Here is a 25,432-nt window from a genome sequence, read left to right as displayed (position 1 = left end):
AGACAACGAAAAATAAAGAACAGTGAACAGTTAGTGAGACAGGAAATAATAATAAAAGATTTTGAATTAATAAAAAATACAATAAAAAGACACGTACACAAATTACTAAGTGCTATGCGTGATAGCTTCGTAAATTAATTTACCTATTAAGTGACGAGAAATTTAATAACCGAGTTAACACATGAATAGTTTATCGAATACGAACAGATGATTATATCTAAAACACGCTTCGGATATCAATCACTCGTAGATTCTTGATTCTCGCTTGATCGAAGGGACCTTTCATCTTTGTACCTCTGGCATCACGATTTTTTTTTATTGCTCAGATGGATGGACGAACTCACAGCCGATCTGGTGTTCAGTGGTTACTGGAGCCCATAGAGATCTACAACGAAAATGCGCCATCCATCTTGAGATATAAGTTCGAAGCTTTCAAGTAGTTACAACGGCTGCCCCACCCTTCAAACCGAAACGCATTACTGCTTCACGGCAGAAATAGGTGGTGGTACCTACCCGTGCGGACTCACAAGAGGTCCTATGACGGCTACTGCTCATTACGGCGTAAACCATAAGCTTATATCCCGCCGAGGACAACAATATGTGAAACAAAAACTGTATAATTCATTATGACTATTTGGCGTTCAATTTTGAAAGTGAGATCTGCCTAATTTGTAGAAATTAAGGGCATGTGACGTAAAAGAACTGTTCACTTTACGTAATCTTTTATTCATGAGAGGTTGGCCGCTAATTCCGATATTATTCAGGTTATTTGCGCGGCAGGCAAATTAATTGCCTCGTTTATTGTAATTGAAGCAGTCTCAGGGATCAAACAAAGAGAAAAAAAATATATGAAAATGAATGCCATAAATTAGAAGAGTCACTTAATAGAAAATTATAAGAATTTTTACTAAATTTTAAACTTTTCTAGAGTTCACGTAGTTGATGAATCGAAATCTATGAAAAAAATCAAGGTATTCGAAAAACTTTTTTTATTTTTCGTTTCTGACAATAACAAATGAACCTGTGGGTAGAATTCAATGCTTTGTTACGGGAAAGATAAATATAATTGATTCTCTCTAAACTAGTGGTTAATATGTATGAGTAATGAATACAATCAGTTCGCTTATAAATTGAACTGACATTGTAGGTATTGTGTATAAATGCATTGTGTGCTTTAGTTTAATCAGGCAATTTTTTGAATAACGCCTTAAGCGAAGTTTGAAATTCCTAATTCATTCCTAATTAATCAATAGCTACTAGTTTACATTTTCAGTTTTAGACGTTTTATACATTGTGCGAAAAATATTTAGAGTTTTTAAAGTGAAACTTTTTTATTACATGGTCTCAAACTTTTTCGTCCGTGTGTTGCATGTCGCGTGACGGTCGACCGCGGAGTAGGGATAAAGTGAAAGGCGCTCGTCAGAGCAGCCAAGGCCAATATGGCGGCGCCTATAGTTCGCAGCAGCTGACCGTGTAGTCTATAGACTATTACTCATTTGTGCCAATGCTCCACTCTATTTTTTTTGTTTTTGTCAGTGTTTAATGTAAATATTGTTTGTCAGAGTTAAATGTCTATAATGTGAAAAAAGTTTCACCTTTACCGTGGTTTTCTAAAACCACACAATCATTTTTTTACAGAACTCATGAGTATTTAAAAAGTTTAAAATGTAATTATCTACATTAATGTGTATATTCTGTTCCACACTTACGTCTATCAATAAACCTATACGTCCCGACAAATCCAGTGGCATTTGATGCTTTTGTTCCCGTGTGTAGTTCTAAAACTAGAACAGGTCCGTGGGAATACAGTGCCGGAGGTGCATCAACTCTGCTTCCGCAAAGTATCCTCGACCAGGCAGAATACTCGTTGATGCCAGGAGGACCAGGCCCGTGGATCCCTTCAGAATAAACCTTGATGTAGTCGCCATGAACGCATCTGAGGACAAAAAGCCATTTAAACCTTTTTGTTTGTGTATCTTTAGCTTTTTTTTTCTACTACCTATGCTGATAGCCTTGAGAGGCTATTTCAGCGTCACCCTAACGTGTAGGTGAGCTCACGGGGTTCAAAACGGAGTGTTGCTAACACTGGCCCTAGCAAGAGCAGTGCTTCGCAGCATCTACCACCGAATCGGAAACACGACTGAGAAGATCCGGCGAGAAGCTCAGTGGGCTGTGTCTATGGGCTAATTCGCTCGTCGAGCCCTTCGCCGCAAGCGACGGGTTCGACGAGGACGGTGACCGGTCTTTAGCTTGTAAACGTAATGAAAATGTGAATTTGGTAGGTATATTTAGGAACGAGTCTCCTCAGCAGTGATTGGAATTTTCTATTTTGTTTGAAAGAAAGAAAAATTTACAACTAAATATAACAATCCAAAACAATTAATGACCATACAACTTTGTACAAGTTTAAAATAGTCGTTGTTTTGTGGTAATACTTGTTACAAAGAGGTTTTTATAAAAACTAACTAATTGTGTTATATAGCTTTTATGTCATTTAAATTATTAAAATTTCTCTTAATTATAGGATAGATTTAAAATAAATTAAATCTTCAACTCTGAGAAAATATCAAAGAAAACCAATTGTAATTTACACCAAGCGTTTATCTATGAACACTTCATTGTACACAACATCAATCACTTTAGTTTTAAAGGCGATGCTAACGCATAGCCTTCTTCCAAAAAAAAACAAAATGTGTGCAATTCACACGTGGTAGAAGTGAAACCTTCCAAAATTAAAATACAATTATCCTAAACGTCTTAAGTATATGTAAAATTTTGTCATTAGTAAATAATTGTAAGGTAGCGCCCTCTGTGAATTGATATTTTAATTTCACGTATAATCCTAAATTAAAATTCACTACAAGAGCTTTCATACACACGTTAGTATTAAAAAATCTCAAAGATGGCGCTGTATTAAATAGTATGTATATTTCTGTCTCATTCTTTGCTGGCTTCATCCTACACATTTTTGTATTTGTGTCTCTTACCTGTCGTTTTTTCCGTTGCATCCGGCTTGAAATCACAACGATTCTAAAGAAGTTTTCACTTCAAAAATCAGTATAGAAAGAAAAGTAGAACAAAGGTGCCATACAATGTTTACAGAACAATACATATAATTACATTCCCAATACATTAATACTCATAGTTATATCAAAGCATTACATAAACGGATCAGAGAACTTATCATGAATGCAGGTATTATTGTAATACAATTACTTTATTAAGAACGCGAAACTAGAGATTCTACGAACAATGATAAATAGGGGAAAATTAATTAGACAAAGCATCGAGGTAAGTCGAGTGGAAAACTACTAAATAAATTATCTTCATTAAGAACATTCCTGCCTATGAACTGTGAAGCCGAGAGGAAGGAATTGAAAGTACGGTGTTGAAATACAAACGTTGTTTAGTGCTTCCACTTAACGGATTAAAATGAGAATTCGAAAATGATTCATTCGAGTAAAATGAGACTTTATCGTTTTGTAGTAAACATTTTTGTACGAGAAACAATGAATGTAGGCAAAAAAAAACATTGTTTAAATTGAAGTTTTGAAACGATAAATTTTGATATGTTATTTCGTACATCAAATGATTTGTGCGCAGTAGAAATAAGGATGTTTTTACCGACTCATATGAGCTTTTCGCCCTAAAACCCCTAAATACAGTCACGACACATATAATTAGTGACCAGAGAAAAACATGATAGGTTAACGTTATTAAGAAAGCGAAACTAGAGATTCTACGAACAATGATAAATAGGGGAAAATTAATCAGACAAAGCATCAAGGTAAGTCGAGTGGATGGACTACTAGATAATCTTCGTTAAGAACATTCCTACCTATGAACTGTGATGACGAGCGGAACTGCAGACTTAACTCTTGGAGGAATAAGACAATTTTTTATTTATTGCCTAGATGTGTGGACGAGCTCACAGCCCATCTGGTGTTAAGTGGTTACTGGAGCCCATAGACATCTACAACGTAAAATGCGCCACACACCTTGAGATATAGTTCTAAGGTCTCAGTATAGTTACAACGGCTACCCCACCCTTCGAACCGAAACGCATTACTGCTTCACGGCGGAAATAGGCGGGGTGGTGGCACCTACCTGTGTGGACTCCCAAGAGGTCCTACCACCAGTAATTACGCAAATTATAATTTTGCAGGTTTCATTTTTATTACACGATGTTATTCCTTCACCGTGAAAGTCAATCGTTAACATTTGTTGAGTACGTATTTCATTAGAAAAATTGGTACCCGCCTGCGGGATTCGAACACAGGCATCAAGGTAAGTCGAGTGGATGGACTACTAGATAATTATCTTCATTAAGAACATTCCTGCCTAAGAGCTGTGATGACGAGGGGAACTGCAGACTTAACTCTTGGAGAAATAAGACAAATGAAATTCCCTAATATAAACGGAGGTCCCTCTACGAACTGACCTCAGGAGAAACACTTCAAAATTCAATTACATCCTTCTGTTATTATTCCATAGGACTTTTAATCATTTCATAATAAAAAAGCCAATTCTGGGACTTTATCTCATTAATGCATCTCACATATCAATACGATTCACAGAATAAATGATTTCGTTTTAATTAAATCCAATGTTAGAAAAATGGCTTGTTTGAAAACCAATGTCTTCTAAACATATTTGCTTTCAATACCATTTACCCAATTATACATGGAAATCGCTAACCATAAATGCCATATTAGTGGCTAATTTCAATCGAAATTATCGTTTAGCGTTGAAACCATATTCACAAACGGTTCACTAACAAATTTCAAACCGATCTCGTAGTGGGCGTAGCGTCGGCAATAACTTCGCAGAATTCATTAAAACAGCTGTAACGACAAACTGTTTCAAACTGCTAAATTATTGGTTCGTCGTTCAATACCCAGAAAATGCAAACATTTCCATTAATTTTTTTTTAAACAAATTTATCTATATGAACTTCTAATGAATATCGCAATAGTTAAACGGCTAATTGTCCGATGCAGGTACATTTAATTGAGGCCTATAAAATCAAAGGCAGCTAAACGCCTTAATGTCGTAAAATGGATTAACAATGGCGCTATCTTGTTTAGTTAGTTGGATACGCTTTAGTGTTTTCATGTTATAACAATTGCAGCTAAATCTCTAACAAATTCAGTTCAAAAATTTTATTTTTACTCTGGTCTAAGTACTAATAAACGAAGTTTTATCATTTAAAATTCAGATTATTAGTAATATTCTCATTCTTTATAAATCTGCTTTAAAATAAAGAATATCGTAGCTATCCGAACAAAGTAATTTCAGATTCTCAAGTCGGGAGTGTTGCTACACTGGCCTTAGCAAGAGCAGTACTTCGATAGATCAGTAGGATCCGTAATGACGTGTTTAGGGCCGATTTTTGTAGTTTACCTGAATATTTGACAAACTTGGATTTAGCTGCCTTTGATTTTATAGGCTTCAATTGTTCTTTAAACCATTTCTCTATTTATATTATATCAAATAAAAGCATTTTGACCTTGTTTACTTTTTACGGGTCTTTATACCGTAATCTTGCGTTTAGGCCATTGGACATGATGATATTTGATACTGCTATTAAAAATAGGGTATAGATATCTAGCCATTACTAATCCCTTAATCTCTTATAGTTTTCTCCTAATGTTAAACTCCTACAAAATCTCTTGGTTGAATATAAATCTTTATCTCGTGCTGTAAGACATACTGTTTTCAAAAATGTTTAAGCTTTTCGTTTTACTCCAAAATTTTAAATTTGAATAATTTAGATTGGCACAATAAATGACGTCAATGCTCGTGGTGCTAAATTTTCATTTGTTGGAATTTTAGGAAAACAAAACTTTCACATTGAAATAAAGTCGTATATCTGTGTGATTGTACCGAAACGATACGCCGACGAGCGAGTTTAAGTAAATTAGGTAACACCACACCTACCAGGGACGAACTCAAAATTTTGTCTTTATATTTGAATTCAATTTCATTTTTAAATTTCACTTAATGAATATGTAGGTCTTGATAATTCCAGTAGTTTTCGGGATCGATTTTCACAATCTAAAACTATTCTGAAAACTAATTGTTTCAGAAAAAATTATTAAAGAGTAATGTCAAAATGTGACCTAGTCATGTCTACACGATGTCATTTAATTAGAGAAAAAGAGCGCGTTCGATAAATTGATGAATTCTGAAATTTACGTATTTACTGTCACACTCAACTCACTTAAAACAACAAAATGGTCGTGACGTTCATCATTCAAGTATTTGATAAATTTGATGAAAAAATGATACATTTATATTCTGCCCATTTTTACAAGAAGCGGTGCTTCGGTAGTCGAAATATCTTAAAAGAACCACTTGAATTTTACTCTGAAAATTTTAAGACTATTAGGCCTTTAATAATTTATTCCACACTAGTTGACCCGGCAGACTTCGTAGTGCCTCAATCGAGAAATAAAAGACCCAAACTTTTGTATAAAATAAACTTAAAACAAACAAAATGAATCCGTCCGACGGGGGACACATCAAAGGGAAAACAAAATTGGTATTTTTATTTATGCTCCGAGCATTTTCATATTTATCTAAACCTTTTAAACCTTCTCTGGACTTCCACAAATAATTCAAGACCAAAATTAGTCAAATCGGTCCAGCCGTTCTCGAGTTTTAGCGAGACTAACGAACAGCATTCATTTTTATATTTAAAGATAGATTATATCTAGATCCGTCTCTGCAAAGTATCTCTACGTGTGACTGTTAAAACGTAAAAGTCTTGTTAAACAAAGCGCGCGGTAACTCTGTAATCTCGTAACGTGTCCACCGCAAATGAGATTTTTTTTAAACGCTCCACTCTCCACCGATTCAGTATTCAATTAGGACGCTTGGCATGTTTACAGCCCAAGGATTTATGGCACACCCGAAAATACATGAACATAATAAAATTACACACGAGTTGTTCTTAGCTTGACATTTTTCAGATTCTCTCTTGTAATTAATTAAAGTTGGAGCGTTGTGTTTTTTAAATGGGGATTTATTGCACTTTATTCTTGTTTGTTCTCAATTGTTGAATTCATTTAAGTTTTTATTTTATTTTTATTGCTTAGATGGGTGCACGAGCGCACAGCCCACCTGGTGTTGAGTGGTTACTGGAGCCCATAGACATCTACAATGTAAATGCAGCCACATCTAAGCAATAAAAAAAAAAAAACCTTCACCGTGGAAGTCAATCGTGAACATTTAGTGCGTATTTCAATATAAAAATTGGTACCCGCCTGCGGGATTCGAACACTGTTGCATCGTTCGATACGAATGCACCGGACGTCTTATCCTTTAGGCCACGACGACGACGACAATTAGCTATAGGTACCTCGAAAAATGATATTGATTTGTACGATTTATTATTATTGGACTAGTTTCTTGAGTGATTATAATTAAAGCATTCACTACACTTGTACGCCAATATTTTTTTATTGACATTGTAGTCAGGTATAGGATTCACCTCGTGAAATGGTTACAGTCATTAATACAATTACAATCCTACGATATAACTGTATAAGTTCCTACTTCTTTTGTATTTTATCTTGTATATTTTTAGTATTTATTTGTATTTAATCGTATGTACGTCTATCTTATATTGTATTTATTTTTCACATGTGTATATTAGTATATAATTTTATTAAGATACAGCATCCTCCATGCTAGTTTGCTTATTCCTCTCCTTGTAAGGTTGCCTGGAGGAGATCGCTTTCAGCGATAAGGCCGCCAATTTATGTCACCGTCTATTATTTGTTATACTCTGCTACCATGTTTACTCTGTACATGAAAATAAAGAGTTATTATTATTATTATTACAGAGCCACAGCCAAGCCCTTGCCTCCTGGGAACAGATATCGAACATTTTTAGTTAAGTTGAGTACAAGTTTGCAAATTAATGTAGCTTTTATGATAACAAGCGACGCGAGTGGAAAATTAACTTGCTTCTGTGTATATAGGGATAAACATAAATATTTTAGACAAACCTAACAAAACTTTATAACATTTTCCTAACAATATATTAAGTTTGGTTGTACCAGAGTATAAATTAAAATATAACATTGACTTGATTTCGGCATAATAAAGCGTGGAATCTCTCGGGAATGTCGAGATCAAATCATTACAGTTTATAGAAGGAATTTTCGGGGAAGACGCCTCAGGGCATCGCGCTAGTTGTAATCTGGCGAGATGGTAATTGTAGGCTTATGTGCGCATTGAGACACAGAACTTATTAAAATGGGCAACTAAACAAAATAATCTTTTTTAATTTAACGGTATGCAGCGGCTTAGCTCTGTCCCTGGCATTGCTGACGTCCATGGATGACGGTAACCACTCACCATCAGGTAGGCCGTATGATAGTCTGCTAACAAGGGTAATAAAAAAAGTGGACCTTGAATCTAAATTTGTCCTAGATTTTCTTCGGGAGAAACAAGTAACGCTCAGCAAAGCTCACACAGTCTTCGTGTCTCATAACACAAATACTAGAATAAAAAGGAACCTAATGAAAATACTAAATAAGATGTAAAAACTCTTCACGATGTTGGCGGTAAAGGGTTAAAAAAATATTCAGAGTAGATACTTCGTAATTTGAAACGGTATGGAAGCTTTGCGTTCATAGTATAACTTGTAATTTTAGCTCCTAGCTAGACTAGCTTGTTCCTGTAATATGCGTATCGAAAAATATCGTATGTAGAAATTAGGTCTTTGTTAATTAATAATACTAAATTTCTCTACTTCAACCAAGAATCCAACTAGGATTCCGTGGTACATTAGTTAGAACCACTATCCATGAATTCGAATAATCAATGAACTGACTCTACGATGAATATGTACGTGTTCACAGCGATACAAGGGTCATGCCGAATAATGTGCAACCACACGAATTTCAGATTCATCTACTGAAGCGTCGTCATCATCATTATCCTGCCCTTCTCCCAGTTACTTGGGGTCGGCGCAACATGTCTTCTCCTTCCATACTCTTCTATCGTATACCATTTCTTCGCTCACTCCCCTCTTACCCATATCGTCTTTCACGCAATCCATCCATTTCTTTTTAGGTCTACCTCTTCCTCTATATCCTTACACATTCATAGTTAACATTTTCTTACCAACCTCATTTTCTTCTCGTCTCATCACATGTCCATACCATCCCAAACACGCACTTCATTCATCTACTGAAGCGCATTAACAGAAAATTGTTTGAGTATTTTTGAATCAGAAAACATTATCCTAAGTTCAGAGAGTGTGATACATCAGGCCTTTTGGATATCAAGCCCAATATACATTTACGTCTGTCTCGATCTACAGTCGAGTATTTTTGCCAGTCAGACAAAACTACGGAACATTGATATAATCTAATGCCGAGCTCCAGATCTAGCGAATCGAGAGGAAAATTAAGAAAACGAGACTACTAAAAGAACTGGTAGTTTATTGTTTAAGTATCTTAAGTGTCATCTTGTTACAAAAGGTAAAAAACTAGAAAATGTCCTTTAAGGTTGTATAAACAACACGCTCGTGTGTACTTAAGGCTCTGTTGATGTGTCGTACCAAGGCCACCTCGAGCGATGTCGCTTTTAATTACCGAAAGCTATCATTCACTCGGATATGCTTTTTACGGGTCTTTAGATTTTTATATTAGCATTATACTCTTATGTGTATATCTCTAGTTTCCATAGTACAAGGAATGCTAGTGTCGGCACAGATAACCGTGTGCGGTTTTTACCTGATTATTAATTTGACATACTTAGCTGTTATATAAGCTTTTTTATCTGTATGGATCTGAATGTTGGGCGACGAAAGTAAAGCATGAAAGAGGAGTGGCAGAGATGCAAATGTTGAGATGGATGTGTTGAGAGACAAGAATGGACATTACAAGGAATGAGTATATCAGAGGAAGTCTGAAAGTAATTAACAAATTAAAGTGGGAACGGCTAGCGTGATATGAACATTGATGCGTAGAGAGAAGATGCATGTGACTAGGAGATGTATGGAAATGGTAGTGCAAGGTCGACTGAAGAAGACATTGACGGAGTGTGAATGACGATATAAGAAAGAGAGAGAGGAGTGATTGTTGAGATGACGGCTGATAAAAGAGAATGGAAGAGAAAAATTAGCTGTGCCGGCCCCACCTAGTGGGACAAAGTGAAGAAAAAGAAGAAATATAAACTTTGTTATAAATAAAGGGTATCTGATGCATTATAGGCGACCTAGAATAGCACTAACTAATTTCTGATTGTGGTTGTCGTACAGACAGCTCAGGAAGTCAGCGGAGAATGGGCTGCAGGTCATAGATCGTTTTGTATTATACATCCACAGGGTGGAACATTATGTTGTGTATTTCTTTCCGACCTGTGACTCTAACCTGTGATTTATGTGGGTTTCGATAGCTACTTAACAACAGTTAAATAGTGTATTCTAGTGTTGGAACAATAGGTGATGGTTGCGCCAGCGTCATAACAGATTTGTAGATAGATGTTTTTATAATAATATGGCAGCTATGACACTTTTCCCTTCCCCTTCCTCACCCATCCCCCGCGCCCTTGATTGGCTAGTACCAGCGACGCGGGCAAGAAAAGAAAAAAGAATAAAAATATGGCGGTTACCTCGCGCGCGTTCCGCATTACAGAAATCAGTTATTTTGTGATTTAATTATTGAGATGGCCTAAGACTTTATTCTTATACAACATTAGTGTCAGTGTATCACAGTGTCGTGCAAGATAGAAGATAAACCAACTGGCTTCAAGCACTTTTAGCAGCCGTGATTCGGACGACTCCATCGTCTCCAGGTACGGCGTTTTCCTTCACAATTTCCCTCGGGTTGTGTTCCTTTGTTTCTTCCCGCCACGGCCCGAGAAAGTGTCATAGTTAAATAACGCAAATACAGTCCACACTCATTTTTGTAATAGATGACCGTTACAATGTTGGTCTACCAACCGCATAGCGCAACCAGGTGACATCTTCCAACGGGAGTCTTTTATGCCAATAGTCGATAATAATATATTATCGTCAATTGTTTGTTTGTTTACACGATTTATTGATAAGAAAGCAAGCACGTTTATTTATCTGGTGTATTATTTTATCAGCAAATGTGTTCGCAGTCCCAAAACTGCCTTCACATTCGAACCAAAACTGAATCTGTCTGGTATTAATGATTAACTAACAAAAACGAATGTAATTTAATTAAGGAAACTTCAAAAATATATGAATTCAGTACAAAAACTTTATTAGCAAATACCAGAAAGGTTCATTGGACAGTTATGGAAACAAATTAAAATTTAAGCACGCTCGCGCGGTGCCAACAATGTGCAGTGCTAGCTTTACATTCTGGCAGCCACTGTGTATCGAATTACACAACTGGATTCCATTTCAAATAAGCCGCAGTGATCGTTCATTTTTCCAGTAACACTCTTTTTAAATGACGTCGTCTATAGACTTGTTATGATCGAATCACAAAATGGAAACATCTCCGTTCAATACAAATCTCAACTAAACTACCTTATGAATAAAGTTAATGTTTGTTAGTGTTTGTTCTCTAGAAAGTGTTTCTTTTTTTTTTTTTATATTCTTATATGAAAGGTTTTGACAATATTATGTGGGTTCTTTTGTTTTTATCTGACGAGTGTGGTGTCCTAAAACAGCAAGCACTATGGCGCCTCCGGGTTCCATAAAAATTGTCTAAGATATTCATCGGAGCGTCAAAGGCAGCGGTCTCCGAATATTATTATACCAGTATACCGCGATCGCCAACTGATTACAGTGGAAAATTTGATAGTCCCACACGAGTAGGTTCGTCCAGGCGTTCTGGTTAACAGATGATGTGACTAATGGCCATTTTGCTTCGACTTCGACGCTGCATTTCAAGGCGCACGCGTTTCGTTATTTTGAGATATCAACTCATCTGCCAAATTACGATTATAAGAATGAAAAATAAAAGATGTGTGGTGTCGTGGGACCCCGGATAGGAAGGAAGTTTCTTATTATAAAAATATTAATTTAAAGTTCTATTCGAAGTATAAAGAAAATAAAACTGGAGGTTTCGCAACAACCCACGGTCAATCGGTAATGTGCGAACTTATTGTGGTACACTTCATTCACGGTTGTTTGCATAATGAATGATAAAATAATATGTTATTTTTGTACGTTATTACAAAGTTAAGTCGTACACTGTGTACATTACTAAATAAAATCTTACGCTACGGACGCTTTTTCCCGGTTAGGGTACCCCTCCGCATTGTCCCATAAGGAAATTCGTTCTAAAATTTGAAAAACTTTCCGATCACTTTACTTCGATGAGGAGTAAAAGTTTAAAGTTACCGTAGTCTGCCGTAATTTATCAATGAAGTAGATTTTAGCCCTTTATAAATATTATCTAAATTTTAATGAACCGGAAGATTTAGATCGAAAAATCCGCGAAAATGCATCGCTACTTTAAGCCGTAACCGAGATGCCTAATAGAAAACTTTTAAATTAAAACGTAATGAAATCATACCCCGTATGCAAAAAGCTACTGAAAACATACCGAAAAACAAGTTCACTGCGAAATATAAAACGTGACTTGTTTGAAAACTCAGGTAATTTTTAGAATTCGCATGACTCCAGTGGAATACTTTCATTTTTTTGGGTTCCCGTGAAATTAGACGAGCATATACTACTACTACTACTACTACTGCGCTGGCGCTATGACCCCGGAATGGGTCCTGGCCTCAGACAATAAACGTTGCCATTTATCCCCGCGCAGCGCAACGCCTTACCAGTCCGACACTTGGAAAGAGACACGCGCATATAGCTCACTTATTATTATTTTTTTTGCCCTTGTAGGCAGACAATTATACGGCCCACCTGATGGTAAGTTGTTACGTTGCCCATGGATTTCAGCAATGCCAGCGGCAGAGCCAAGCCGCTGTCTACCGTTGAGTACTCTCCACAAGCCTCATTTGAAGAGGGACAAGTCATAGCGCTCGGGAAACACCGTGAAGGGGAGCTCATTTCAAAGCTCGGATGGTACGTGGCAAAAAAGAGCTCTGGAAAAGAGAGGCGTCACCGGATAGCACCTAAAAATTTTGCATTGATTTTTATTAAAAAACCTATTATTATTTTTTATTTCCTTTAATCTACTTATTGTTAAGTCGTTCTGGAAACGTGAATATTGCGACCTACCTTGAAATATGAGATCTAGAAGTCATAATCGTCTTGTCTATGGGCAATCTCACCTTTAAAAAAGGAGAACGCTAGTATCCACTCCTGGGGGATTTTAAAACGCTTTGTTATTAATTACCCCATTTTATTAACTTCGACTTTGATTTTTGCTACGCCATTTAATTCATTCATCGCGAATGTGGTTCGTGAACGCATGTTAAGCATATGTTTTCTTATGTCCTGGTGAAACTGGAAAGGCCTCCGGGCCCCCAGAGTAATCTTTCAAACATGAAAAAAGTTACAGCTCTTGGTATGAGTACACCCAGCATTTTATTCAGGGCAGAACAGAATACTTGCGTCTAGAAAGATTTCGAAACTGGTATTAAGCCTAGAAGCATTTACGAGAAATATAATTAATTAGCTTTATTAATTTTAACAATGTTGTACTGTATAGAACTCAAGGTAAGTAGCGGCATTAACGTTGTTGATGTCTACGGGCCATGATGTTGTTATTGATGATGTCTATATTACTGGAGGTTAACAGTTAATGCCAGATGAGACGTGAGATCGATCGCCCGTCTAAGAAAAAAAAAATACCATCTTTCTTAACTCAACAACTATTTTTAGTTATTAAAACTACACTTTAAATCAAATTATCGTTTCCAATCCCTTCACGCGTCCACGAACAGTAATCAAAAGACCATTTCGTACACAATCTGAAAGATTCAGTGTATTGCCAACAAAAAACTACTTTCCCTCATAGAAAACTATTGCGAAACTTTTCTAATAAGGCGTCCGTTGCTATTGATTTCTTCGACTCCTTGATAACAGTGTATGTAGCGGCTGTCCAGAGATAAAAACTTGGTCCTTCGCACCAGCAATTATCAGATCTGTCAGCCACAGAATAAGGAAGTACCGAAAAAATATATTGTTTTGCTCTTTTACTTTTAACCAAAATGAACAGCGGCAGTTACTGAAAGCCACCAATATGGTTCGACCTAGTAATACCTTGCTGAAACATTATGACGAACTCGAAATTGTATTCAGTTACAGATACAGTTGTCCCCTTGGACTCTAAAAAGATTGGTTTGACAGCAAGTCAGAGATATGATATTTCAACAATAATGTAATTATCTGTTGATCTAAAGATGAACGTAGAATTAATCGACCGTTATCTATGTACATTAGGTATTTCCCTGTTACGCTCCAATAATTATTAGGTATATTTTTTTGCTTCGATGTGTGGACAAGCTCACGGTCCGCCTGGTGGAAGTCCGGGGCCCTCTACAACTAAATGCCACCACCCACCTTGAGACATAAGTTCTAAGTCTCAGTTTTTACAGTACAACGGCTACCCCACCCTTTAAACCGAAACGCATTATTGCTTCACGGCAGAAATAGGAAGAGTGTGGACTCACAAGACATCCTACCACCATTAATACCGTTTCTTTTTGGATAATTCCCTAAGTACTAACATCTTAAGCACTCGTGCTAGGATAATTTGGGAGCCCCAATTTCAAGTTTAAATCCAGTTGTTCTGGTATGAAGAGTTAAATAGCCATGCCAATACGATAAATGCGATTCACGATATGGGATTTGTGGGTACCAGTAACTACATAGGTTTGGAGTAATTTGGGCTTTAAGTTTGTCTGTCACAGGTACCAGTTTTGAAAAAAAATTCCTACTTGCCCCATGATCTGAACTCTAGTTTATTCATTCGATTACTGGATACAAGTATACCGGCAAGATACCCTATTAAGCCACGGCCTGTTTGTTTTGTCTCTTAGAATCCGAATAATTATTGGCATCCAATCTGTGCCAAAAGAACTCGAGAAATCAATGAGTCCAACTTCTCGGCTAGGATAATTAACAAAGGCATTGGCCCGAATCTTCGAGAGGAGTATTAGGTCGCCGTGCTCTCAGTTGTGACCCTCTTAACTGGCCGCTTACCTTGCGATGTCTTCGTTGATCTATCTCTGATTAGTTTTGATTTATGGTCTACATAAAATAAATTGAGTGTGAATATTAATGTTCGATTCAATCTCACCAATCTTGAATCGGAATAAAAACAGTTTTAAGGTTTAATTCCGGCTTAATCCTTTGATAAAATAAATTTTATCTAGTTTCCCATAACCACAGCAGCCGTGATATATACGAACATGCTCTAAGCCATAATGAATTATTATTAATTTGATACTCACGAGATCAAACTGTCAAGCTGTTTTCGACAATTTCAAGAAATTTCTTTTTTAAATTGAAATGCTTCACGGACCATGAAATTTTAAGTGCCTACCGGACCTCATAGAAATTGCTACATGTCTGCCGCCACCCGCCTTCAAAAGTAAAAATTATACTGTTAAATGACAATCTCAACCCTCAAACTCAACATGACCGCTTCTCAGCAATAATATAATAGACAGGAGATATAATAGACAAAGACAGAAATGGACACACGAAGCGTGTATTACTGAATTAATGTGAATATGTAGATTCAAATGAAAAACATTCATAACCAAATCATCCTTTATTTTTTTTACGTTTCCATATTAAAAATTGCATTTTCCATCGAAAAAATACGAAGTAAGTACAGCTATATGTGTTTGTTCACAAAAAATAACCCGCTTAACAATTAATCGCGTCCGTAACGTAAAACCTAAGCCTTTATTACTGCAGGAAGCAGAACGGCCAATTTAAAATAGGCATAACACTAAATTAAGTAGTACAAAGGCTGTTTTTTCACTGCCCCGAAACATACACTCGCGATCTCAGCAAAGAAGGCAATAAAAGTACAGTCGCATTCACAATGCGAATCTGCGTTCGGCGTTCATACAACCATAATTTGTCTGAAAGAGACACGCTGCCTATTCAGTGTTCGGTAAATTCTGTAAAACTGCCTTATTCATGACACCGTCCCCTTATGGCTTGGCAGCCGTAGCCTTTAATGCTAATGCCGTGTTGTTTTAGGATTCCTTGAAAGATACAAACCACTGCAAATTTCCATTTAGGTTATTTTTCAGGGTAAATTGAAAGTCGGGCCTAATTATTTCGAAGCACATTTTTTTTGTGTAAACATTAACCAGTTAATTAACTAAATTCAATCGCGTTGTTTGGTAGGTACTTCTTAATGACGTAACTATGTATAAGCGGATGGTTTGATGCAGTAAAAACCTCAAGAGGAATATTTAACCACACATTAGGCAACTTTAATAATTAATGTACGAGCGTTTTGACGTTTACCTTTAAAACATGCAAAAAGGGTTCGCTTTTCAGACCGCTACGAAGTCATTGTTATATGAATATTAAAACAAAAGCCGTAAAATTTTGGATAGCCCCCGATTATTGTATAGTGCGGTACAGGTGCGTTTCGCGTCATCATGATTGATGAACGTTTATGACGCACGAAAATGACTCGCTTTCACGTTTTGTATTGAACAAAATGGGTACCTACAACGTCCAATCTAATTCAGAGCAGTCAATGACTTTGAAAATGTTTTTTTGTTTTTTAATTTTAATGGATATTGCTCACTCGGCTCCTATTTTCAAACCTTCACGACATTTGTCGTAATTTTATGTTATCTGTACTAATAATAAAAAGAGGAAAATTTTGTTTGTTTGTTTGTATTGAATAGGCTCCGAAACTACTGAACCGATTTGAAAAGTTCTTTGAGTGTTTGGAACACACTTTAAAAAAATACCTAAAATATTCTTTACATCGCGTGCCCTGCGAAAACTATTAATGATAGAATACAATAATGTACTACGACTTTGTAGAACACATTATTAGTTACAAAAGGTGTCGCGACAGCATATGCCTATTATAGTTATGCCGCAATAAGTGTTATTTTATTTAAAAAAATAAAACAACGTTGATATTTTTGTTAAAGACCCGAGCGGAGCCGGAGCGGGCCGCTAGTTAATAATATATTTTTAAATTCATATCTTCAAACAAAAGTCACTTTGAAGAAACGTGTGATTTTAATTAAAAAATAAAATGCTTCAGCTAACATTTTTTTATTGCCTAAACAAAATAAAAAAAATCCTGGTATAGCGTATTAATGTATGGTTTCCCTAATGGGAAACTAAGACAAAGAAAAAAAATACTCGTGTTTATGCTTGTAAAATAAGCTGAAACCCACATTCTGCGAACGGTATAAAGGCGTTTGACCAAGCCTTTGTTACCCGACCCCCGCTGAGTCCTGATGCCTTTTACTCTCTTTGGTTCTGAAGATAAAAGCCTTGCGATGTCGATTTTAGTACAACACCCTCCACGAAATACTCTTAAAAGTAATGGCTTTCTCTATTTAAATGTCAATGTTTCTTGAAGGTCCTTTTTTAATTTATAAAGGCTCACTGTCTCGAAACAAATCTCGTAATGCAGCCGTTTCGCAGTTATAAAAGGCCCTTTGATTTTCTTTTAAGCCCCATTTGCCTAATTTTGATTAAATCCGTCAATCTGAGAAGCCTTTTACAGGCAGACTGTCAATAAAAGCACTTATTTGCCACTCATTCCGAAAACATCTTAACTTCTTAAAAATAAGCCGCAATTCCTTTAAAATGTTTGAAACTCCGAGAACTTGAGCGATTTATCAACACTGACAAACCCCCGGCAATAGTTTAGCCATTTTGTCGTCCGAAATGGGTTTAACGAAGTATTGACGATCGCCAACGGCTTTGTCTTCATTTGACGTTTTAGTGATCCATCTAGTTTCGCAGTTAAATGGATTTTTCATTTATGCAGAAACAAAATCAATCTTATCGTATTCGTCACTAGCAATGTTGATCGTTTTAGCAGTTTGTTAGATTAAAGCCTTACTATGAAATACAGTTATTGAAATAATAATCTAAAATTGATTCAAACAAAACAAATTACAAAAACTACCCAACCTAACCAACCAACCCTATCCAACATAACCATATGTTCAATTCGTAAACAAAAAGAAGCAAATCATAAGGTATTCACCCTTCTTCAATGCGTTCAAAAACCCCATTAATTTCTCTTCGGCTATGTCTAGACACGAACAAACAAAATGAACAGAGTAGATAAAATTAAATCTTTTTTTAATACGAAGATGTTATACCGTTATCAAGGGCATATAATCAAGTCGTGAATGGCGAAACCCTTTCTTGTCCCTTAACCTCGTTTCGATAAAATTAATTACCCTGTCTTCTACACAGATTAAGTCCGAGGACGTCCAAGTTTGTTATTTTCTGCGACTTGTTTTTGCTTTGCTAGTATTGTTGTCGGGCGTCGCTTTCTTGTCTTTGTTATGGGTCGGTACTATTGCGATTCTGTAGCTTTGTGATGATTGGTTCCCAGTAGTTTGTGAGAAAAACGTTAAGTTGATTTTGGCAGAGCTATCGATCGGCTCAATTGCGCTTAATGATCGGCAATGAAGGACACAGTCCCACAGCCAAAAGCGTGTATAAGTACCGGTACTATAAACAATTAATTGCAAGAAATGGCGAGGCGATAGTGATGTAGTACGTACCTAAGACCTAAATCCCATTCGTATTGCTTTTATGAAAGATAGCTATCGTACTTCATACCAGAACTTACGCGGAAAAGACATTACTAATTAATACGAGTATAAGTGGAATGACAAAACTACAAGAAGCATTTATTTAATAGCATTAATGCATTATATAATTACTTAGTCTGGCCATAAATACTGTTACAAAGGAAAACAAAAAAAAATCTATGGCAAATAACATTTATTACTTTTACAGTGTGTTAGTTTAATACATAAATATACAACAATTTAAAGTACAAAAAGCTTATTCGAAGTGGTCTCCATTGTCTGCAATATAGTTCTTTAAACGTTGAGGCCAGTTATCAATAGAAGCACGTACTCTTTCCGTGGGTAAAATTTTCACTGCCAATCGTACGGATTGTTTTAGGGACTCCAAATTATCATGGCGTTTAAAGCAAGCCGTACTCTCTAAAACTGACCATAAATCATAATCCAGCGGATTAAGATCGGGACTAGACGACGGCCAGTCTTCAGCTCTGATGAAGTCCGAAACGTTCGTTTCCAACCAAGACTGCGTAGACCGAGCTTTATGACCTGGCGCCGAGTCTTGCTGGAAGGACCATTCTTGATTATTGAACATGGTGTTGCTAAGGGGCTTCACTATCTTCTCAAGAATAGTATCTTGATACACTTGTGCCGATGTCTTGATACCTTTTTCACAAAAGTATGGCCCAGTGACTCCTTCATAGCTAATACCCCACCAAATCATCACTGAAGTCGGATAGTGCCCACGTTGTACTCTGTTGACTAATTGGGAAGCTTCCTTAAAGCTTTGAGCATAAATACGGTCATTTTGTTTGTTAAAATGTTGCTCAATTGTAAAAAAATTCTCATCCGTAAACAAAATTTTTCTATGACCTCCCTTTGCGTACCACTTCAGTAGTTGTTTCGATTTTACTACCCTATTCTCTTTTAAATTATCAGTTAAGAAATGATCAGTACGTCTCTTATAGGCTGCAAGTCCTAAGTCATCTTTTAAAATACGCGACATGGTTCTAGGTGCTATCTTCATCTCCCGAGATAAATACTTTTGCTTTCGGACAGGATTTCTTCGAATTCTTTCCCTTGCTGCTTTGACCACCTTTTTCGTACGAACACTACGTGGACGGCCAGATCTTTTTCTGTCACAAACAGAGGAGATCTTATTGCACCTATTAATAGCCCGGTACACAAATATTTTACTAATACCAAGCGTATGGAGAGTTTTAAAAATTGCATTTGGCTCCATACCTACTTTATGTAATGCAATCACAGCGATCCGGTTCTCTTTATCACCCCATTCCATTTTAATATCGCAAAATATTGTACAATGTATTGGTGCCAAAATAAGAAAACTCAATGAGCAATCATATAAAAATGACAGATTCCAAATTCAAATGTAATATTTTGTTTATTTTTAATTGTAACAGTATTTATGGCCAGACTAAGTATATCGTCATTGAAACAATATCGGAATATCATATATTAGAATAATAAGTTAAATACTATATTCATTGAAGTGTTTCAAAATTCACACATAACAAACTTCCATACATAATATTATAATATTTCATACACTAAGTTCTTGAATGTATACAATATAGCCATAGTTTTTTTTTTTTATTTCGACACACGTATTAAAACAAAATATTTTACACGTAGAGGCATTGAAAATTCTCAGAAATCCTTTCAACAGATATTTCAGATTTTTAACTTTATAATCCATTTTCATTTTTATCTGGAATTCAATGTAATAAAAAATAACTAAATAAGTTAAATTGTTCTTAGCCCGTAAAATAAAAGCAATACTATAAGCATTTTGATGCTTCGAGAAAAATCTAATTTATTTTATAAACGAACCTTGTGTAGTATTTTATTTCGAAAGGTTAAAAATTTCTCTTAATGTTTTCTGTATTAAAAAAATCAAATTGTTGAACAGTAAAAGTTTTATGATTCGCTCAAAATTAAATATTTTTTTAAAGCTTGCCTATTCAAATGTACATGTCGGCGCAAATATGACTATTTACCTACTGATCATCAACTAATTACTCTGTGATAAGAAATTGATGTTAAACAGTTCCTTTTATTGTAATTTCAATACTTTAAAACGTGTTTGAAAAACGTGTAAACCCGCTCACGTGTTTGAAAAACGTGTAAACACGCTCACGTGTTTAAAACGTGTCAACACGCTCACGGGTACGAAGCCCCATAAATACGGCCGTGCTGTCTAGCACTGATTGATTCGTGTCCGAGCCGTTGTACTGTACGGATATCTCTGTAACGTTGTTATGCTTCTCGTGCAATATACGAAGTTCTCGTGAAGTTCTCGTGAAGTTTTGTTTCGGAAACCCAAACATGAGTCATTCGTCAAGAAAGTGATGACCGCGACGTCAGCGGTGCTGACGTCACACTTTTTACAAACAATACGGACGTCCCTACTCCGTCATCAGAAGCGGGATCACACGCCGCCTCCGCTCAGCAACAACCTGGTGACCAGATAACCGTATCGGCGGATAATGACTACCCTCCAGCATCAGCCGATAAGCCTGTACAGTCTGCTTCACAAACCAGCATGGTCGAGCGACGGAATCAACAATCAACTGATCAATGAATACAAAAGATAAGTTTTTATTTTTGATTACTAAAATTTCACCATAAAATTCATCTGAAGACCATGATATCCTTACACAACGAACAACACCTTACACATTCTTATCCCACCTTCAATAAATCTACGAGAACCTCCGAGAAATCTACGAGAACCTCCGAGAAATCTACGAAAACCTCCGAGAACCCTACAATAAAATCGCATTAATAGTCTCAAACTTATATAGTTACAAGTAACGCAAGTATAACAGATGCGCTACTCAGAGAAACTTTTTATTCCTGCAGATCAATGGGAATCAAAGAAAACCTACGAGAATCAACGAGGCTAGTGCAGAGCGTGCACCGCCCAAGTGGGATCACATGCCGCCTCCGCTGAGCAACAACCTGGAGACCAGATAACCGTATCGGTGGAAGAAGACTACCCACCAGCATCAGCCGATGAACCTCTACCATCTACTTCACAAACCAGGATGGTCGAACAACAAAATCAACAATCTGCATAAGGATAAGTTTTTATTTTTGATTAATAAAATTACGCCACCACATGAGTACCACAGTGTACGCCACCACATGAGTACCATAGTGTACGCCACCACATGAGTACCACAGTGTACGCCACCACATGAGTACCATAGTGTACGCCACCACATGAGTACCACAGTGTACGCCACCACATGAGTACCACAGTGTACGCCACCACATGAGTACCACAGTGTACGCCCACTACATAAGTACCACAGTGTACGCCCACTACATAAGTACCACGGTGTACGCCTACTACATAAGTACCACAGTGTACGTCCACTACATAAGTACCACAGTGTACGTCCACTACATAAGTACCACAGTGTACGTCCACTACATAAGTACCACAGTGTACGTCCACTACATAAGTACCACAATGTACGTCCACTACATAAGTACCACAGTGTACGTCCACTACATAAGTACCACAGTGTACGTCACAATATAAAACTACACAAAATAAGTTACTTTCAAAGTAACATAAAAAGGTACACAGATACCAATCTCAGAAACAGACATTCCATTGTTTCAGATGGACTCCAAGAACTCTCTGGTGATACACCATACATGGGCGGCTGGTGCAGAGCGCGCACCGCCTGTCAGTATGGCCGTGTCGGCGCAAATATGACTATTTACCTACTGATCATCAACTAATTACTCTGTGATAAGAAATTGATGTTAAACAGTTCCTTTTATTGTAATTTCAATACTTTAAAACGTGTTTGAAAAACGTGTAAACCCGCTCACGTGTTTGAAAAACGTGTAAACACGCTCACGTGTTTAAAACGTGTCAACACGCTCACGGGTACGAAGCCCCATAAATACGGCCGTGCTGTCTAGCACTGATTGATTCGTGTCCGAGCCGTTGTACTGTACGGATATCTCTGTAACGTTGTTATGCTTCTCGTGCAATATACGAAGTTCTCGTGAAGTTCTCGTGAAGTTTTGTTTCGGAAACCCAAACATGAGTCATTCGTCAAGAAAGTGATGACCGCGACGTCAGCGGTGCTGACGTCACACTTTTTACAAACAATACGGACGTCCCTACTCCGTCATCAGAAGCGGGATCACACGCCGCCTCCGCTCAGCAACAACCTGGTGACCAGATAACCGTATCGGCGGATAATGACTACCCTCCAGCATCAGCCGATAAGCCTGTACAGTCTGCTTCACAAACCAGCATGGTCGAGCGACGGAATCAACAATCAACTGATCAATGAATACAAAAGATAAGTTTTTATTTTTGATTACTAAAATTTCACCATAAAATTCATCTGAAGACCATGATATCCTTACACAACGAACAACACCTTACACATTCTTATCCCACCTTCAATAAATCTACGAGAACCTCCGAGAAATCTACGAGAACCTCCGAGAAATCTACGAAAACCTCCGAGAACCCTACAATAAAATCGCATTAATAGTCTCAAACTTATATAGTTACAAGTAACGCAAGTATAACAGATGCGCTACTCAGAGAAACTTTTTATTCCTGCAGATCAATGGGAATCAAAGAAAACCTACGAGAATCAACGAGGCTAGTGCAGAGCGTGCACCGCCCAAGTGGGATCACATGCCGCCTCCGCTGAGCAACAACCTGGAGACCAGATAACCGTATCGGTGGAAGAAGACTACCCACCAGCATCAGCCGATGAACCTCTACCATCTACTTCACAAACCAGGATGGTCGAACAACAAAATCAACAATCTGCATAAGGATAAGTTTTTATTTTTGATTAATAAAATTACGCCACCACATGAGTACCACAGTGTACGCCACCACATGAGTACCATAGTGTACGCCACCACATGAGTACCACAGTGTACGCCACCACATGAGTACCATAGTGTACGCCACCACATGAGTACCACAGTGTACGCCACCACATGAGTACCACAGTGTACGCCACCACATGAGTACCACAGTGTACGCCCACTACATAAGTACCACAGTGTACGCCCACTACATAAGTACCACGGTGTACGCCTACTACATAAGTACCACAGTGTACGTCCACTACATAAGTACCACAGTGTACGTCCACTACATAAGTACCACAGTGTACGTCCACTACATAAGTACCACAGTGTACGTCCACTACATAAGTACCACAATGTACGTCCACTACATAAGTACCACAGTGTACGTCCACTACATAAGTACCACAGTGTACGTCACAATATAAAACTACACAAAATAAGTTACTTTCAAAGTAACATAAAAAGGTACACAGATACCAATCTCAGAAACAGACATTCCATTGTTTCAGATGGACTCCAAGAACTCTCTGGTGATACACCATACATGGGCGGCTGGTGCAGAGCGCGCACCGCCTGTCAGTATGGCCGTGTCGGCGCAAATATGACTATTTACCTACTGATCATCAACTAATTACTCTGTGATAAGAAATTGATGTTAAACAGTTCCTTTTATTGTAATTTCAATACTTTAAAACGTGTTTGAAAAACGTGTAAACCCGCTCACGTGTTTGAAAAACGTGTAAACACGCTCACGTGTTTAAAACGTGTCAACACGCTCACGGGTACGAAGCCCCATAAATACGGCCGTGCTGTCTAGCACTGATTGATTCGTGTCCGAGCCGTTGTACTGTACGGATATCTCTGTAACGTTGTTATGCTTCTCGTGCAATATACGAAGTTCTCGTGAAGTTCTCGTGAAGTTTTGTTTCGGAAACCCAAACATGAGTCATTCGTCAAGAAAGTGATGACCGCGACGTCAGCGGTGCTGACGTCACACTTTTTACAAACAATACGGACGTCCCTACTCCGTCATACAAATCCAAAGAAATACGACACAATTTCAATGACTACTCAAAAAAACTTTCCAGATAATTGGCACTAATACCACTGTTTGCAATTATTGCTACTATTGAAATTGTTTGACGCAAATTATATGTATCTATATATTAATACGTGAAGCAAAAACTTTGTATCCCTTTTTACGAAAATTGCGCAGACGGAGGAGTATGAAATTTTTCACGCTTATAGAGAATATAGAGAAGAAGTGCACAATGCTAATATTTTTCTAAAATAATGCATAAAAGATACATTAAATCAATAAAGAAAAGATTACACACACCACATACCATGCATACTATTTATTGTCAAACTTTTGTTCTTGATGTCTCTGGTCAAATTGAGAATAGATTAAATATTGTTTGTCTTTATTAATATTTTTTATAGTGTAGCCTTGGCGAAGTTTGTGATTATAGTATGTGTACAAACTTACAATTCCAATTTCATTATAGTCGAATTTCGACTACTGTGGGACCTCTAGTATAACATAAATGAATAAATAACATATATTATAATAGTAATAATAATAATAATAATAAATAAGGTACTGTTAAAAGTGAGACCTTACAACTCACGTCTCAAGGTGGGTGACGGCATTTACATTGTAGACGTATATGGGCTCCGGTAGCCACTTAACATCAAGTGGGCCGTGAGCTCGTCCGCCCATTTAAACAATAAAAAAATAAAGAAAGAAATAATCTATATATATAAAAATGAATTGCCGTTTGTTAGTTTCGCTAAAACTCGAGAACGGACAGATTTGGCTAATTTTGTTCTTGAATTATTTGTGGAAGTCCAGAGAAGG

General features: G+C 37.0%; 1 protein-coding gene across 1 annotated transcript in view; it reads right to left on the bottom strand.

Annotated features, from left to right (window-relative positions):
• The window catches only part of LOC114247935 (suppressor of lurcher protein 1), a 91,690-nt gene that overhangs the window by 8,894 nt on the left and 57,364 nt on the right, over positions 1–25,432 (bottom strand). Inside the window, exon 5 of the mRNA XM_089728136.1 lies at positions 1,710–1,936. Coding sequence (XP_089584262.1) covers positions 1,710–1,936 — 227 coding nt within the window. The remainder of the gene's footprint in view (positions 1–1,709; positions 1,937–25,432) is intronic.

This window comes from Bombyx mandarina, chromosome 06 (genome assembly GCF_030267445.1).
Source record: "Bombyx mandarina strain Sakado chromosome 06, ASM3026744v2".
NCBI lineage: Eukaryota > Metazoa > Arthropoda > Insecta > Lepidoptera > Bombycidae > Bombyx > Bombyx mandarina.
The sequence above is the reverse complement of the archived record's forward strand: the minus strand, read 5'-3'. Positions and strand labels throughout refer to the sequence as shown.